At 54.6% G+C, this 18,497-nt stretch overlaps 2 protein-coding genes and 1 non-coding gene across 8 annotated transcripts in view; 1 reads left to right on the top strand and 2 right to left on the bottom strand.

Annotated features, from left to right (window-relative positions):
- Positions 1–16,826, top strand: part of RBL2 (RB transcriptional corepressor like 2) — a 50,887-nt gene extending 34,061 nt beyond the window's left edge. Inside the window, exons 22-23 of one of the 5 annotated variants that reach the window (XM_070398987.1) lie at positions 1,208–1,379; positions 16,584–16,826. In XM_070398987.1, coding sequence (XP_070255088.1) covers positions 1,208–1,378 — 171 coding nt within the window. In that variant the 3' untranslated portion in view covers position 1,379; positions 16,584–16,826. The other 4 variants (XM_070398992.1, XM_070398988.1, XM_070398989.1 and 1 more) reach the window with 4 other exon arrangements.
- AKTIP (AKT interacting protein) lies at positions 2,698–11,508 on the bottom strand. Of its 2 annotated transcripts, none has more exons than XM_070398993.1 (10): positions 11,410–11,508; positions 9,078–9,188; positions 7,733–7,938; positions 5,546–5,610; positions 5,368–5,468; positions 4,858–4,946; positions 4,688–4,786; positions 4,493–4,600; positions 3,631–3,691; positions 2,698–3,488 (listed from the first exon to the last, which is right to left on the bottom strand). In XM_070398993.1, the coding sequence occupies exons 2-10, from the start codon at positions 9,117–9,119 to the stop codon at positions 3,378–3,380; spliced, it is 882 nt and encodes a 293-aa protein (XP_070255094.1). In that variant the 5' UTR covers positions 9,120–9,188; positions 11,410–11,508; the 3' UTR covers positions 2,698–3,377. The 2 variants fall into 2 exon arrangements, with proteins under 2 accessions (XP_070255094.1, XP_070255095.1); XM_070398994.1 differs by having other exon boundaries at positions 2,698–3,485.
- Positions 6,683–6,841, bottom strand: LOC138997520 (small Cajal body-specific RNA 1). Its single transcript, XR_011468977.1, has one exon. It is a non-coding gene; the product is annotated as a small Cajal body-specific RNA 1 (non-coding RNA).
- Positions 16,827–18,497: the final 1,671 nt, after the last annotated feature.

Here is an 18,497-nt window from a genome sequence, read left to right as displayed (position 1 = left end):
AACTGTTTTCTATCTTTACCGTGGTGATTACATGACTGTGTATTTGTTAAACGTGTAGAACTGTACACTTCCCAGGAGTTGTGACTTTCAATCCTGCTTGTCCATGATCACCAACTGGAAGGTGCCAGAAAAAACTGTAGCACAGAATTGGGAGTTTCTCCAATAAATGAAAGCAGTATTAGACTGTTGGTTGGAGAAATATTTGTCATCATGACTTACTAGGTGATAACTGAGATCAAGGACGAATATTACAAAGTGATATCAATAAGATGACTGGTCATGAGTGACACTGGTCAGGGCAGGTGCAGCCTGTTGAACAATCAGCATGGTAGCACTGCTTACAGCACCGAACAGCTGGGAGGGATTAAACCACGCCACATACTGGGGAGTATTGCATGCAGTGCGGGTGATCCACACAGACACGGAAGGTCTAAGTCCGTTTCCTCTAGGAAGTGCATGTGAACATATATGCTCATGTGCTTTCCAATAGGAAACAAGGGCAAGGAGGCAGCACATGAAAAAACCCTTTAACCAAACACGACCAGAAAAGAGTGGGGTACACTGACTTTGGGGCTTTGGAGGAACTGCTCGCTGAAGGCGCTGAGAACCGATCTGGTCTCCAGCACCAGGCAGTGTTTCCTCAGGAGGCGTTCCTCGCAGAGAATTTGCCCAACTGTTCTCCGTCTTCCAAGGAGAACAAGTAACTATGACATTCCAGATCATACCAATAAGTTACTTACAAAGTATGCTTTAGGGAATTAAGGCTTACTTCTCTTGTGAAATTCCTGTTGAAAATGGCTGCTAGACTTAAAAAAAAAAAAAAAATCGGCACAATACATTGCAAAATCATGCTATTTTTTTAAAAAGGAGAATGGGGATGTATTGAATTGATTAAGTTATCAACAATGTCATGATCTATAACTACCGTAGAAAGAAATCACAAATGTGTCAGCTCTTGCATTTTGGAAAAGTGTCCGTCCACTCCATCTGCGGAGCTTATTAAGCCCGCCTTCTCCGCCCAGTCATTGGCTCAGCCAGCAGAGAGGTTGACATGGGGAGGCTGGGTAGCTCAGTAGTTCTTTTTTCCATGGAGATGTTCAAACTCCTCAAGGTAAACCACTTAACTCATTTGAGGTTCTTTGCCTTAACAACGCATTGTGTGTATTCGGGTTTTCAAGTTTTTATATCTGTTTTTCCCTCGCTCTAGAGACTAAGAGAAATTAACAGTATGATACGGACAGGAGAAACTCCAACCAAAAAGAGAGGGATTCTTTTGGAAGATGGAAGTGAATCGCCTGCCAAAAGAATTTGCCCAGAAAATCATACTGCCTTAATACGCCGTCTCCAAGATGTAGCTAATGACCGAGGTTCCCACTGAGGTTAGTCTGTTGTATTGAAACTCTTTTCACAAACTGTTTAACAGCATCATTTAATGCATGCTAGATTATGGGGCTCTTTTCCTTACTCTTTCCAATATCCTTATTTTTACTCATCCCATCTGCCTTTTTCCTACCACTCAGTGCTTGCCGTCAAGGCTGCTTAGAAACCAGTCTGGGATTTGTTAACTCTTTGGCAAAGCTTTTACAGGTATTGTAGAGAACAAAGCATGCTGAAACGTGTGCGGTCTCTGCTGACCCTCCAGCAGAGGGCTGTTTCAGTCCATTCCTACCTGTTTGTGGCCTGCTCTGGCGCTCCTGAAAAGCAACACAAAAACTAGGTATTCTGTCCTAAAACACTTGGTAGGGCTGTGCGAATTTTGCATTTTTGAAACTTAACAAGGGAGAGGGCCCGGCCCACGTCTCCCGGTCCCTGTGTGTATCCCCCCCTCCCGTAGGTGTGGTGCAGCGTGGCAGGTGCTTGCGTGTTCGGTGTGTGGTGTGCGTGAGTTGTGTAAGAAGTGGCACTTTTGGGCTGTAAAAAGCATGATTTCGTAATCTAGGTTTTGCTGTATATTGTGATGGCACTTTCTACAATGTGAACTTTTATTAAGTACAAAACTGCTAGGCTAAACACTCAGCGTCCTCTTTGATGCTTTTGTACGTTTTTAGAACTGTTAAAGCCCCAGTAGCCACCTTTGGGGCACGTATTTTAAATTTCCCAGGTTCCCCTCTCCCCCCCTATTAATAGGGATCGGCTGGCTAAGTGAAGATTTTTAAATCAAGTTGGATTAAGGAAATTAATATGAAAAATTATGGCCTCTTCCTTTAGGAGGTAGTTTTCCAAAAGACGTGTGTCTACTAAGGTGATACATTTTAAACTATCTTTTGGTATGTTCCTGGCAGTTTAAAAAAAGAGTTTAGGTTTTCATTGAGTACATAGTACCAGTCATACAAATTAGAAAAGGTTATTTAACAGCTATTGAAGTATCTATATATAACTTTATTAATCAGTATTGTTCCAGCAGTTTTTAAGTTGACTGAATAATATTAGGGAGAAAATTCAATTGTAAATTGAATCAGTATAAACAAAGTTACTAGGTAACTTCATATTGCTCTGAAAGAAATATGGAACTTTAATTACACTGTTCAGTTAGAATAGTGTTCTGCAAAAATATTTATAAAACCTCTCCAGATACTTACTGCTACTGTAATTTTATATGAAAATAAGTGTATTTTTCAATAAAGCATTTATAAATTAATCTTTGTTCAGTTATACTGAGAAAAGGGTATTTAGTTTCCTGCATAAATGACAAAGAACCATCATTTATTGGTTTATTTTGTCTCTACAAAACACATTAGTCATTCATCACTTAAATATTTGACTTCATTAGAAACTGTTCTAACACTTTTTCTCCCTCCTGCCATAAAAATACAGTAAGTAATTTGCTTTTAAAAAAAACAAAAACTATGAACCAGTGTTCTGGCCTCCTCACTCCCCTAACATGCACCTGGTAGCGATTCGTAAATCAGTAAGACAGTGGGCTGAAGACTGAGAGTCAGGTGGTCTCCTGCTGAAAGTGCTAGTATGCTAAAGAACCTGCTTTCTCTACACCTTTCCTCTCCACTTCCTAACGTATGTACAACTGAGACACCCATTTAAAAATAATTCCGTAGGGCTAAACTCTGTCTACTCTAGTAGTTCCAAATGAATGCCACTTACCTTTAGCATTATATTCAGAAAAATACTTAAGCCTCAAGGTCCCCAATAATCTGGAGTACTGAACTAGATAACCACCCTAAAGACACTTCTGACAGAAGTAATAACGCGTTACTTAGAGAGAGGTTTCCAGAACTTGCTGTTAGAACCTAGCGCATATGGACATCACTGACGCCAGTCCTCGTTTGCACAGTTTACTCGCAGCAGTCCTGGCCGTCAGCCTGGCCTCGGTCTGCGTCAGCAGGAAAGTGCCTGGTGCACCAGTCACCGCAGTCCCACTCCTAGGTGGTTCCTGTTTTCTCTTCTTTACTGAAGGGCTGTACGGAGCCAGGCTTTACCCAGGACAGGCCGGCCACGTGAACACTTTTATTGTGCTGTTCTTCAGGCTTCTTCTAGGCACAATCAAAACAGACACCAGAAAGCGACCGATGAAATGTCAGCACTGTGCAAACCCGCCTCCCCACAGGTGTCTGTGCAGAATGAGCTTAGAAAGGGGTCAGCAAGTAGCCATCTCAGAGACGGCCAGCTACTCACCTTCTGAGTCAGCATCTTCTCTCTGGCTTCGTCGTGTATAGAAGGGTTCCATGGAGAAAAGCTTAAGGAAGAGAAAAAGGTTTAAAAACTGCTTGGCTTACTAAATCTGCGGAACATGTTTTTTAGTACTTAAGCCAGTTGCCATAACAAAACTTAATAAGGATTTAAAGAAAAGTCTTTAATCAGTTGTCGACGTGTAAGTTTTAGGCGTCATCTAAATTATTTTCTCACATGATAACCATGCTTTGCAGAGTACTTTCCCCGGGTTAGCTCATTTAAGCCTCGAAACAACCCCTGAGGTACTGTTATTGAGGCACCGGAAAAGCAAGTAATTGTTCCAGTCACAAAGCCAACCACTCCGTCTGCAGAGCCCAAGCCTTTACCCACTGCACTACGCTGCCTCCCCAGCACCAGTGTGCGGAGCGCTAAACCACCCATCCTTCAGGTTTGTTCTCCCGCCACTCGGCCCCAAGGTCAAGTGTCACAGAGCTCCAGCACCCACTGTCCCACTCTAGTCACTCTCCCCTATGCAGCTTCCTGCCCTCTCCACATCTGAACGTAGATGGGCTGTGGCTGTTTCAGAGGGGCTCCTGCTGACACTGACACTTGAAACAGCACATCACAGGGTCCTCAGGAACCCAGAGTCACTAAATAGCTCACCACTGGCACAACGTGCCTGTCGATGGAAAAAGCCTTTTGTTTAAGGAGCCGAAGGGGTGTCTGAAATCTGTTACAAGTAATCAGGGTTGTCGGCTAACAGGTGATACAGCTTCCCTTTCACTCCCCATTTTAGTTTAAGTGCCCCTGGACCATGGGAGCACAGGACTGCAAGGTGCGGTCTGTCTAGGTAGGAACCACTTACCTAATGGCATAGGGGTCTTCTATTTTAGGCTGGTCAAACAGGCGGGCCGTGCACAGCTTCACACTGTCAACCACTTTACTTTTAAACAGATGAACATCTTTCTCATACCTGTGTTAAAAGTGTAAGTCAGAAAGTTACCCACGCGCTCTCCTCGGCTGCATTTTCAGAGCTAGCTGAAGTAAAGCAGTGACCTACAGGACCGCAGCCTCGGGGTGCAGCGGGCTCGCCGTGTCGATCTTGTAGAACACTCTCCTCGCGTACATCAGCACCTGCCAGATGTGGTTGTGGTTCCGCCTACGGGAGACAGGCACGTGACTTAGGCGTCCCACTGACTCTGTCACTAAAGGAAACACGTAGTCACTCACCTCCACTTGGCAAATGCTCTCTTCACATCCAGTTCACCTGAGGAGGGGTCAACTAGCGGGTGGAAGACGGGGATATCAAATACCAAGCGCTGTATGGGGAGAGAGACGGAGCTTTCAGGGGGAGCCATGGAGGCAGTGGGCCCACAGACGGTGGGAGGAAGAGTGTCCGGACAAGGCAGTCATGCCAGGAGCTGCACTTAACTACTCTCCCCACTGTCCTGCGCCATGAAGTTTTGCAGGGGGGTGGGGGTGCTCTACCCAGCACCACGACCCCGAGTGCAGAGTCAGCCTCGGCGTGGCTGCGAGAGCACAGGCGCAGCTCCAGGTGGAGGCTGACGGGGCAAAGGACACAGCGAGGCACAGGCCCTCCCCCCAGAGCCCGAGGAGCAGACAGACATCTTAGGAACCATCAGCAAAGTGGCTGGTCAGGAAAGGAACCCAGACACCTTCAGCGCCCTGTGGGCCTCCTCACTGGCCAGTGCACGGAGCCAGGCTGTAGCTCCCACTTACTGGGCAGTCGCCGTCCGGGTAGTTATCAGGGATGTACACTGTGAACTTAAATACTCCATCTTGGTACAGTCCGTGCCGAATGAAGATCACGCCAAACCACACTGCAGGAGAAGCAAGCGCGGTTAAGGCCTAGTGTCAGAGGCACCAAACGTGCTGCCGCTGTAGAGAATGTGCTTACCTAGCGCTGAGCGGTAAGACGGCTGGACATAGACTCCCGGCAGCTTCTGCTTCACCAGCAAGGTGCTGCAACAGAGCAGAGCAGGGCCGGACGGAGGTCAGTGACCGACCAGCCACCCACGGTCCTGTTCTGGGAGAAACAGTCCCTCAAGGGGCAGCTGAGGCCCTAACCCGACAGGCCCAGTCATCCCAGCCCCGCACCTGGCCCCGGCGGCTGCCCTCTACTGGCTTCACCACAAAGAGCCCAGATTAAGAAATTCAAGCCAAACACAGGGACACACTAAGAATCAAGTTTTCCTCCCAAAAACCCACCTCCCCCAAACATCATCCCAGAAACTGAACTGGAGGTAGATGAGAGGACTGGTCACGGTGCTGCTTCTGTGACTGCACAGCAGAGCTCACCCACACACATCCAAAAGCCACTAAACCCAGCGCTAGGAAATTAAGAAGAAAGTCCCATGCAAGTGCCCTCACGGAGGTGATGCCTTCAGTGTGACCCCGTCCCTGGGCAGAAGGCCATCTGTAGGTTTGTCCGCGGTGTGCTTCTGCTCTCAACTGACCCCGCAGCGCAGACACACCCTCTGGGCCCAGGGTGGGAAGTGGTGGGTGCGCAGACAGGGCAGACACAGGCTGCTCGGGCTCTTTGGGACCTCGTCCCACCCCAGCCATGCCGGGCTGTTCCCTGCAACGGAGCCATGAGCCCCAAAATGAGCTATGAGCCCAAACAAGTCTGGCTGTGAGCTCTAAGTGTGAAGTAGCACAGTGGACCTTCGTTGATAGTTTTTATTACCTATTTGCCTAACTTGAAAGCAGTCACTCCTTTTAAGTCACCAACACTGAGCGCGCCCACAGCGGCGTGGCTGACAGATGCAGCTCCCGCAGTAGTCTGCCAGAGGGCCGTTGTGTGTTCTGCGCAGACAGAAGGCCCAGTGCCACAATGGAAGCCTGTCCAGCGCACTGCCCAGCCTCCGGCACAAGGCCCCTTACACAGCCTGCGGGGCCCCTGCCACCACATCACACTCGGCCCTCAGACAGCGGCTCAGCCCCTCTGCCCTTACAACATTGGCGCTGGGACGGAGGGCTCGGGGGTGCCTTTAAAATAACTGCATGTACAAAGGAATTTTATTGTCTTTTTTCCAGGTATGCCACTGATTTATAACTCAGTGTCTTACACACTGGGCTTAGAGACTCAGGGTTTTGCTTTACTACGGCACTTGTTCAACCTAGTTATCAGCACACAGCGCACGCCTGCGACACTAGGCTAGGACACAGACAGCTCAGTTGGTATCAAGTGCTGTGTGCTAAGGAATTGCTAAATAATTGAAACTAAGAATTCTCCACACTTTCGCCCTTGGGACAGATTATTTAATCAAGTGCCACCTGCTCTCAGTCACTGGGAGCCCCGTGGTAGGCGGGCGCTGCGTCATCACCTCCTCGCGCCTGCGCACATGCAACCGCAGTCCAACCTTGGTTTCTGCGACCAGTCAGCCCCTTCCTGCGCAGAGCCCACACCTTTATGATGTCCTGGTGTCGCCTCCTTCAGCTTTGGGAGGTCACACAGGAGAAGTCAAATCCCCTTTCTAGTGACAGGCCTTCTCTGAACTGACCAGTTCCAGTTCCTTCATTACTGCCTCCCAGGGCCTGGCTTCCCACCTCCGCCTACTGGGACCGCCTCCTCGTGTTCCGGGGGGCCTCTCACAAGGTGACCCCCAGAACACAGCACAAAGCCTCCAGCGGGGCCTGCCCCGGGGAAGGCTAGATGGCCACCCTCCCACTGTCCCATCCTCCATGACCTCTCAGGAGGTGAATGCCTCACTTCCTGGGAAGGAAGACAAAATTAAGTCCCTGAACCACTATCCGTCCTCACTAAAGCTTCCTTTCTCCCCCTTCATGCTCTCCAAACACGCGTGGAAATCAAAGCACACATTTGCCTTCAGATCCTATTTACCCAAGATCTGAATGAGAGCCATTACATTTGCGAGAACATATGACAGTCCTTAGGCCTTGGTTAGAAAGGCCATACTGCCTGCCATAGCCTCCCTCTGTAAATATCAAGGCTGACACTGCAGAGGTGTGAGTGAGCTCCGAGATTAAATGGCCACCAAGTGAGCCCAGTCCCTCAGAGTACATTTCACTCTTTACCTTCCAGAATCATTCAAAACGTAACCAAACGGCTATAAGAACTTACAATTCTGCAAGGAGGGAGTACTCCAGGTAGAAGGGGCCGTAGGAAGCGTGCGTGCCATTGGTTGACTGTGCTGCTGGGGCAGGAGACGTGGGCTTCGTGATGGGCAAAGCGTTCTTGGGAATAGAAGGCAGCTGCTTCTTTGGAGCCGTGCGTGGAGGGCTGGTCTTCCCGTCCCCCGTCACTGTCTTCTCTTCACCGTCAGATCGCTATTCAGGACGAAGTGGGGAGAGCATCTGTTAGGATGATTCCTAAACCACAGGAGTGTGTGTGCTGGACTCAGTCGCTGACCTAAAAGCTGGAATTGCTCTTTTGCAAGGACATCCTGGCACCAGGGCCGAGATGACTCGAAAGGCCTTTGTGCAGGGCCCTTATCCAGAGTAGAACAGAGCTGAAGCAAGACCAACACATTAGAAAACTCCTGTTGGCTGCGTCCTATAGAGACCAGGAAGCCAATATTCACGAGATTTAAGTGAAACAAAGAAAGAAATGATTTTTCCTGGGGGCTCCCAAAAGAGGGCCGGGGGTTACTAAACAGTTAGACAACTCTGCAAGACCAGCACCGTCCCTGAGCAGCTCGATGCTGCAGGTCAGGTGCTCAGCAGCTCAGAAACCAGCGATGAGTGAAGTGAGCCACTGCCTGACATTAGCGCTCGGGTTAGGAACAGGAAGGAAGCTGTTCTCTCACTTGCCATGGGCCCGACTGTGATCCTGTCCCTAATGCATACGTTGCCACAGTTGGACTCTCCCCCGCATAAACCATCGTCCACAGTAGAGAGAGGCCTAGGGGAGTCGAGAGAAACCACCGCCTGGCCGTTTAATTACTGCCTTAAATGTATGTCATGTGCCTAGAAAAAACATGAGCAGTGGTGCCCTCAGAGCGGTGGGATTATGCATTATGTGTGTTTTGTCTTTGCGTACGTTCGGCTTTCCTAAAATGTATTATTTTTTTGCCACTAAAAATAGACATTTTATTTAGAAAAATTAAACCAGTGGCCTCGAGCTGGACTTGACCACACTGGGCTGGCCTCTCCCAAGGCTTTCCTACCCACAGCATCTCGAGGTTCAGGGAGATGTGCAACCGCAGGGATGTGTGACAGTCATCACATGTCAGCATCGCCTACCCAAACAGTCCTACTCAGTGCTACCCGCTTCATTTCTATTGGAGATGCGACCTCCGTCTCAGAAACTAACTTTAATCCACAAAATAATTGGTTCTCAAAAGTAAAGCCTGAACTAGAAAAACCAGATGATCTTGTTAAGATTACAGGGCAACCCGAGTATGAATTCTTTTGGCCTCTGTTCTTATGCAAACGGTTTCCTCACCGCATATATCAGCTGTACCTACTTTGCGTCCAGAGCTTGCAGACATGCTCCAGAAAGGGTTCATAACGTGCGCTCCACACAGAGAGGTGCAGCCGCCTGCGTCATCCAACTTCCGTCCCCAAAGTCACGTTACCTGCAAATGAGAGGGGAAATAGCCAACACCAGAAGTTAAGACTTCTGAAATAAGAACTCAATGTGCCACTCTCCATAGAAATACAACACACATTATATAACACGCAGCTACAAAAACCCAGGGGAAAAACGCCTTCAGAAATAGTTTCCTTCAGTAACCCCTCGGTCTTTTGACTCCAATGTCTTCCCCCCTTTAAATACCTACAGGAATCTGGGTGCCAGTGCTGGGCCGGGATTCAGAATACTCAGTGACACAGCTCAGCTTTGGTGCCAGAAACGCAGAAGCTCCGGGCTGTGACAGTCGCTGCTAGCGTGCGCATAGGCATTGGACTGGGAAGGCCAGCTTCAGAATGCACCGTACCCGCATGACTCCAAGTCTCGCACTGTGCTTGGGGTTGTGGGAAATTAAAGGCCCAAAGGGGCCGATTTAAGCGTGTCCCCAGTGAGTTGTCTTAAGCACAAAATGATTCTCTCTAGCGAAAGTAGCAGCCAAAGAAATAAGAAAAAACAGAAGAGGGCGAGCGTGTGGGACAGAGAGGGCGACCGGGGTCTTGTCAGGACCATTCCCAAGAAATAACCTTTGTCAGCTGCTTCAAGTACGGAGACGGCAGGCCCTGCGCCCAAGGGTGCAGGTGCAGAGAGGAGAGCAAAGGCTTTCCCCGAAGCTGTACGGTAACAGTCAGGGGTCGCTGACTAAGAACACAAAGGGGGAGGCCTAGGAGACCAGCAAGCCGAGCTCAGATGGCACCGTCCGCTGGGGCGGGGCCCGGGGAGACTGAGCCCCTTCTCTGAACTGTTGCCCCCAGCAGACGGCTGCAGGTCGAGAGGGTCAGCATTTGACTGAGCAACGTCTTACTAAGCTCCAGAGAAGCAGATCATTAGAGACCCAGGTCCCAGATGTCCCTATTCAGCAAAAGTGTGTTCTCTGCACGCCTGCGACACCCACAGAGGTGCCAATTAATGAGGTCTGCTTTCCACGACACCGTGCCACCCGGTAATTAAGTCACAGGAATGAGGATGCTGGCTGTTCCACCAACCTGTTGACTTGTAGCCAGTAAATACCAACTTATTGCCAAGAACTGCAAACCTGCCTTTAAAGATGACTAAGGTGAAAATCGTTGGGAGATAAAAAAAAAAAAATGTGGGGGCACTAGCAGCACCCCAGTGTGGTCTAGGACAGACCTGACGGAAGAGGGACCGTCCCTCTGGGACATTGTTCACAGCCCTGGAAATTCACGGGGTGGGTCAACCCCACAAGGTCCCCTCCGGTGTAGCCCCAGTGCCTCTGCCTGGAAGAGTCCACCCTCCTAGGAAGGCACACTGCCCACTGCCCACTGCCCACTGCCCGTGCCTCCAGCAGCAGCAACAGCGCCTGAGAAGCGTAGCCCCTTTTCGGGACTCAGACACCGGTTATGGAGTGTCTGGTCTCCCCGACTACAACCTCTCCAGCAGGGGCGACAGATGGGACATAAGGTCCGCCCTGGCGGTTAGGACACCGCCTGGCACGTCTTTGCATCAGGCTAAGGAGGGGGGTCTCGGCCCGTCCCGGTGAAGCGGACAGGGCGATGGGTCCCGCACGGGCTCCCGTTAGCACATCGCCGCCAACAGCCTCACGTTCCACGTTAGGGACGCGGAGCAGGGCCCGGGAGAAGAGGGAGCAGCCTGGTCGGGCGGCTCGCTGGGGGCAGGCGAGACGGGCACGGGCACAGGGCGGAAACCTCCGCCTGGCGCGGGGAATCCGGACAAACCTGTCTCGGCTGATGCGACGCGGGCCGGCCTCACGGCTACCTCTCCGGGCGCCCGGCCGGCCGCGAGCCCGTGCCAGGCTGAGGGTCTCGGAGGCTGGGCGCACCCCGCCCCGCCCCGCCCCACCCCAAGGAGGGCTGAGGGCCGAGGGCCGCGGCCGGGAACAGGGCAGGCAGGGCGGCACCTGGATGGGGCGAGCTAAGCCGGTGTCTACCTTCTCCCAGCCGGCCGGGCGCCTGGCACCGCTCCCCGCTCCCCGCTCCCCGCTCCCCGCTCCCCGCTCCCCGCTCCGGGACAGACCCAGGGACCCTTGCAGCAGGTGCCGGCCAACATGGGCAGGTGCCCGGCCCCGCCCCATCGCTGGGGAGCCCGGAGCTCCCTGCCCAGCGGGCAGACCGCCCGCCGGGGACGCTGGCAGCGGGTGAAGGACGACGCAAACCCCCTCATGGCCACCGGTCGGCCTGGCGGCGCCTCACCTCGCGGCCCTCAGAGCAGGGCTCCCCGCCGCTAAGCACCCTCACGTCCCGACAGCATCTCTGGTCGCGGCACCAGCCGCCCCTGCCCGCTCCGCCCGCCCTGCCCCGCCCTATTCTCCGCGACCGGCTCCGCCCTGCCTCGCGCCCCCAAAGCTTCCGCCCAGTCCCCGGCACTCACTGGCTCACAGACCTGTCTGTCAATTACGTTCTTCCGGGAGCGTGGGGGGGGCGGATCAAGGGGGGGCTCCACTCCGTTCTGCCAATCAAATCTACTCCGCTTGGGGCCGGGCGCCTCCTGGCACCGTGAAGGACTGACTGGTCACGTCCCGGAAGTGTAGGCCAGGGAGATGGAGGGGGCGCCTGTCCACAATTGGGCCCGGCGTCAGCCAGTCACCATAGAGACCCGCCCCCCTGTTTATGCGTAACCTCGAGAGCCTGGGGGGCGGGGGGAGAGGGTGGGCGGCCGTGGACGCTCGCCAGTCTGTCCACCCGGCCTCACCTGCCCCTGGTGGGCCAGCCAGCCGTGACCGCCACGTGGGCCGGGAAGCGAGGGTCGGGGTGAGGGGGGGGGGAGAACGGGACACCTGGAGGGAGCCTTATGTAATACAGAGGGACGCCGCTTTCCATGCCAGAGAGGAGGAAGCTAATGGGCACTGACATGCCAACCAAACGTCCCTTGAGGGTAGCCTGCGAGGGGCTTTGGAAAATGAACGTGTGGATCCCGAGAAAGAAGGTACCCCCTAGAAGGCTCCTGCTGGCTCGCTGGGCTCAATGGAAAAGCAGAGCAGAGCAGCCATTCCCCAACGGGGCCCTCCGCAAACGGCACCCCTGGGAGACGCCTGCACAGAACCCTGTGTTCCTGCATCCGAGCCAGGCCTTATAAAGGAATGCCTGGAATCCTATTTCAACCAATAAGACCGATACTTTCCCTGTCGAATCCACTGCACAGCTCCACTAATTAATCAAAGTGACTCATTCTGACCAATCAGGACAGTGGTTTTTGGGCCAATCATATTGCAAGGATTTGGAGTCTTCATTTGCATAAGAGCAGGCCAATCAGGGACCAGGGGCGGGGATTTCTATCTGTATAAGTCAGCTCCCCTCTGGGCAAGGGCATGGTCCACATTCCAGCCTGCACAGACCCCTGGGGCTGCCTCCCTCCCAGGGCCGCCTCACAAATGAACTGTTTCCTTCACCACCACCTCCCAAATTGGGGATTTCTGTTGGCGCTGAGCTGGTACCATATGGTTCCGAAAATATGGGGGGACAAGTAGCAGGAATTTACATTTGTCACAAGTTCCTCTGTGATTCTGGTGCTGAAGTTTGAGAATCTCTCCCGAGTCCCTGTAGCTTCTGGTCCTCTGATCCTTCATTTTTATTTTCACCTCCCAAGCCTTCCCTTTGGTCTGGAACACCTTGACCAACTCTAGCGCTGCTCAAAAGCTTTCCGTTGAATAAGAAGTCATTGCTGACTCAATACAGTCTACACTCGGCTCATTCCCATCTCATTTCCCACGCTGGTCCCCAGACCACTTCTGTGACTGTTGCCATTGGCTTTCACACCTCGGAGCCTTTGCTCACCCCAGTGCCTTCTCTTGGGATGCTCGCCCCGTCTCTCTGCCTCACTCCAAAGAGGAGAAATATTCTCTAACTGGGTTATTGTTCAACTGTGGTCGCCTTTGAAATGCTGGTAAAAGGGCCTCTGGTTGAATGGCAGGCGGCCAGAGTCTCCTAATGTTAATCCCCAGGGTAGGTCCTGAAGTCCAACTTCCTCCCCCCCGCTGACTCCTAACCGCTTCCTTTTGTCCAGTGTGAATGCACTCGGAATGCTGTCATGCCCTTAGTATGTGTCTCAGTCGGTGTCAACAGGCAAGCAGGATGCCCTTTCTGGCCGCAGGTGGTCTCCCTGGGCACCTCTCTGGCTTGCAGCTCATCATCCTCTCCCACATTTTTTCTCCGATCTCACTCTCTACTCTCTTCCTGGCAATCTCATCCCTACCCCAAGCTACACCCAGGGCTCACATATATTTCTCCAGCTCAGAACTCGCCACTGGGCCTCAGTTGAGTGTATCCAACTGCCCACTTGGCCCTGATGCCTCAGACACATATCAGTTAGAATCCTTAGGCCAGGGGTCCTCAAACTATGGCCCGCGGGCCACATGCAAATACAAATATTGTATTTGTTCCCGTTTTGTTTTTTTACTTCAAAATAAGATATGTGCAGTGTGCATAGGAATTTGTTCATAGTTTTTTTTTTTTTAAACTATAGTCCAGCCCTCCAACGGTCTGAGGGACAGTGAACTGGCCCCTGTTTAACAAGTTTGAGACCCCTGTTTAAAAAGTTTGAGGACCCCTGCTAGGCCTGTGCACACCAGGAAACCCAACGTACACTGTCTTACATGGCGAGGGGGTTCCCCCGCCGGTAGGGCGGGCCACAGCATGGCACCCCCAGCTCCGGGCACTGCTTTCCTTGCATTCCCGGGAATGGCATTTCCGGGCGGGTAGCAAGATGGCTGCTGCCCTTCCAGGCACGCCCAGATGGGGCGGCGTCCAGCAACACAAGATCTTTTTCTCCCCATGGTCTCTCAAAGAAGAGCAAGAGGACCTTTTCTAGAAGCAGTGGCCAGAGATGAGTCACTGGGTCTCTGCCCACAATCAGGCAAGGGCACGCGGAGTGAATCTGCCAGGACTGGCTCGGGCTGATCAATGTACCCAGGTCCCTGGACTTTAGGCGAAGGACTGGCATCAGATCTGTATCTGGGAACGGCCACTGTACGGAGGACAGAGCGTATGGAGGCCCGCGAGAGTAGGCTCGAGTTTAGGAAACCATGGCAATCGCTCAGCAAGAGGCGAGTTTGACGGAGGCGGGGGAGAAGTGAATGCCTTCAGAGACAGTTGAGAGGCGGAGTGGACAGGACTTGGCCGTGGATGAGCTACGGGGACTCGGGGATGAAACGCGAGGGGCGGTATCATGGAAGGCACCTAGATTTTTGACTTGAGCTCCTGGATGAATGGCAAGGCCATTCACGGAGATAAGAGACAGTGAACCACACTGCTGATGGGAGGGTGGGAGCGGGAACTAGCGGTTTGGGGTGGTTCTGTCAGTGCCGTGGCTGGTGTACCCACACCACTGACCTCTCCTTCATCGCTGACAGAGCCTCAGTTTTTGTTGAGGAGTCCAACCCTCCAATGGTTCCCCATCACCCTTAGATCAGAGACCTAACTAATGAGTTTGCCGACCACTGCACTAGGCAAACGGTGATTGTGAAAGACAGGGCGCCTCAGCGACCTTGAGAGTCTGCCCTCTGAGAGGACAGGTCACTGTCCCTTACCCCAACTCGTCCTCATGGACGTTCAGTCCCACGGGAAAGTACAGCACAAGGACCATCCATCCTCACACCCACCACCCGGCCTCAGCAATGCCCAATGGCGTTACCATCGTTCCTTTTCCTAATGTTTTCCTCTCGAATCATTTAACTAACTTGCAGTCATCATGACCTTCACGCCCATCACCCCAGCGTGCATCTCCTAAGGGCAGGGGCCGTCTGGGAACCAGCCACCGGCACCCTGGAGAAATCTACCTTCCCAGCCCCGCTGCTGCGGGCCACACCTGTTCGAACCGTCCTCATGGTCACACATCATAAAAGGCGTTTACAGTCCTCATTCTCCTTCTAAGCCAGGATCCAAGCAAGACCCACTGCTGCGTTTGGTGTCTCTTTAATCCACTGCTTCTAGAACATCCCTCCCCCACCCTTCCCCAGGACTATCTGAACAGGCCAGGATGCTGTCTAGCTTGATTCCCCACCCTGCATCTCTCTAAACTGTGGGGCCTGAGGACCTGGGGGTGGGAGGGGGGGGGCATGGGTGAGGAGCTTATATGCAGAACTGCCTCCTGGTGATGGTGCGTCCACATCGGACACAAACGCGCCCTCTGCTGGCGGCAGTGAGTTCCACGCCTGCGACTGTAAATACCAGGGACGTGCGAGTGTTCAGGGTGGGACGCGGCTAGTCTACCCCCTCACCCCCACCCCTTAAAGGCAGACTTACTGTGGATGACTGTCCAGCCCACTTGCTCTCCTGGCCCGCCCGCTGGGTGCCCACCCGCCAGCGGTTCGGAGACACTAGGGGGCGGGCGGCGGCGGCTGCAGCAAACGAGCGTGCGGGAGGCGGCGGGTGCTTGCGCGGTGCACCGTGCACCTGCTCCATCCACCTGCGCCAGGGCCCGCGCACGGGTGCAATGTCAAGTGCAAGAACGTTCACCTTTTCTCCTTCCGATGTGACAAAGCGCCAAACATTCCTAACGTGCGGCGGACAGAAAAGAAAGGCTCGGTCACTTGGAGGAGTGTTGCGGGCAGGTGCGCGGGGACCCTGTCGGGAATGTGACCGCAGAGACCTTACGGGTATCCTCACGGGTTCAAATGAGTGGATTTCCCCAGTAACGGCAGCAGTTTCTCCGACACCGTTTATCTGGCCCTTCCCTTTCCAGTGATTTCTCGGGACCCCCCACCCCGATCCCAGCCCGGGGAGGCTGCGGGCGGGAGGGCGCCGGGTGGTCGAACAGCTCCAGGGGAGTGGCAGCTCCTCCTCCTGGCGGGTGGCCGAGCGCCCTCTGGCGGGCAGTGGGGAGAATGCAGGCGGCGAAGCAGAAATGTCCCTTTTCTCTGAGAACACTGGACTGTGCACTCTTTTTAAAAATATATATTTTATTTCAGAGAAGAAGGAGAGGAAGAGACAGATAGAAATATCAATGATGAGAGAGAATCATTGATTGACTGCCTCCTGCATGCCCAGCACACCCCCTACTGGGGATCGAGCCCGCAACCCAGGCTTGGCCGGGCTGCGGGTGCGAAGAGGCCGCACAGGAGGCGGATTCACACACCAAACAGGCGCAGCCCCTCGGCCATGCGTCTGGCTGGACGCCGTGGGACAGCGTGACGGTCCCCCCTTTGCAAACTACACGCCAAGGAACCCCCAGGCAGGGCCGCCACTCTGCGCAGGACGGGCCAGGCCCCCATGCTCCAACCGGATGTAACCGCAGGGCTAAGACCATCCTCCCCCCCTCCCCCCAACCTGACCTGACCTGTCTCACCCTGACCCCGGACCAGCCTGCGGGCTGGGACTAAGGTCACAAGGCTGACCCCAGCTGAGATAACATCTTATCTGAACTGTTTCAGCTCCGGAGCCTGCAGGCCAAATGCGCCCTTGGCCACCCGTCCCCCACACCGGTTCTGGACCTGGTTCTAGACCTGGTTCCGGCCAGGGAGCTTGGAGTTGCCCTCAAGACCTGAAGAAATGATTTATTCCCCACCTCTGACCAATCAGCGCCCAGCACGACCCCCCCCCCCAACCCCCACTGCCATGTGATTCGCCCCCCACACTCTGTACCCCTCCAGCCCCAATAAACGAATCAGCGCCTTTCTGGACTGCAGACCCTGCCCGCGGTCCTCTGGCCAGAGCATGGGGGATGGGGGGGCGTGTGGAGGGAGGGGGCGTGTGATGTGAAGGGGGGGCGGGGCGGGCAGTGCATGGAGGGTGGTGGGTCTGAGTGGGTGTGTGCCCTGTGCGCCTTGTGGCTGCGGGTGGTCAGCGGGGAAGAGGTCGAGGGGATGAGGGGGTGCGGGGGAGCGGGGACAGCGAGGCCCAGAGACCATCCCTCCTTTCACAGATCACCCCAGCCTCCCCCCCAGTCTCACCCCCAGCCTCACCCCCTTTGCCTGAAGAGGAGGGAGTAGCAGGGAACCCGCCTGTCAAACACTTTCTGGGAAGTAACCCAGAGCAGCTTTGGGCAGAGGGCAGGGTCTGTCGGGGGCCAGGCGGGTGGAGGCCGCAAGCCCAGGAAGGGCCTGAGCTCCTCCTGGACCGGGGTTCGAGGCCGCCGCCAGAAGCCGCGGGCAGAGGCGCCCCTTCCCGGGAGAAGTGCCTCATCCGGACCCACAGAGACCAGCGCCGCTTCAGGACTTGAGGGTGAGGATGGCGAGGCGTGGAATTGCTTCGCTCCTCACCCGCCCTTATTAGACACGGACCCGCCTGGAAATGCAAGGGGACGGGCCTGCGCCCACCCCACCTCCCTCGGCATTCGGGGCGCAGAGGTGACCCATGTTTGCAGGAGCCGCGTCCCAGCCGCTGAATCTGCAGGAGCAGAGGGAGGAGGCAGCGGAGGGCCTTCCCCCCATTTCTGCATCCCCGCCCCCGGATTGAGCCTGACACCCGGGCACATGCCCTGATGGGGAATCAAACTCGACCCCCTGGTCCCCGGGTCCATGCTCAACCACTGAGCCACACCGGCCGGGCACGTTCAGATCTTCACCCTCCGGTTTCCCGAGCCCAGCCCAGCCCTGCGAGAAGGTTGCGTGAGAAAGTAGCTGCGGATCCGGACGAGAGCGGCTGAGACAGAGATGCCGCATGTCCCTCCGTGACCACGTCAGCGGCCTTCCCATCCGCCCTCCTCAGGGACGCCTGACCCCCAGGGACACACATCCCCCCTGGCCGCCTGCGCTGCTGTCCCCGCGCTGCCTTCTCCCCGTCCCTGCCCTCAGCCCGCGGGCCTCCTCTCGCTCGGGCGCCTCGTCCAGTCTCCACGCCGATGGCTCCCGCCCCAAGCCTGCAGCCTGGGCCTCTCCCCGGAGTCCAGGCTCCTGCCCCCACTGCTCACTCACCATCCCCACGGGGACGCGGTCGCCTCGAACCCCGGGCCCTCCGTGGGCCCCTGCCGTGGATGGTCAGACCCTGAGCGTCTCCCTCCTCTCGCCGGTCAGCAGGCCTGGGCCCTGCTTCACCCATGTCCCCAGTCCAGCCGCCTCTCCGCACCCAGGCGGCTCCCAGGTGCCCGCCGGCCCTGCTCACCTGACTCCCTTAAACCTCCCCTCGCTCTCCCGCCCTTTGCCCTGCAACCCCCGCGGCACAATCCTGTTAAAGTCTAACTCGGCCACGTCTCTCTTCCGTTCAAAAGGCCAACGTTTCCCTCTGAGTCAAACCCAAAGTCTCCGCGTGTCCTTCCGGCGAGACCCACCTCCCCCCCGGCCCTCCCTGTCCTGCGGCCTCATGGCCACGGCTCTCCCCTCGCTCCCGTGGCTCCCTCTAACCGGCCG

This window comes from Myotis yumanensis, unplaced genomic scaffold (genome assembly GCF_028538775.1).
Source record: "Myotis yumanensis isolate MYYU_CA2020_CCGP unplaced genomic scaffold, mMyoYum1.0.hap1 SCAF_18, whole genome shotgun sequence".
Classification (NCBI taxonomy): Eukaryota; Metazoa; Chordata; class Mammalia; order Chiroptera; family Vespertilionidae; genus Myotis; species Myotis yumanensis.
This window is presented reverse-complemented; position numbering and strand designations above follow the sequence as displayed.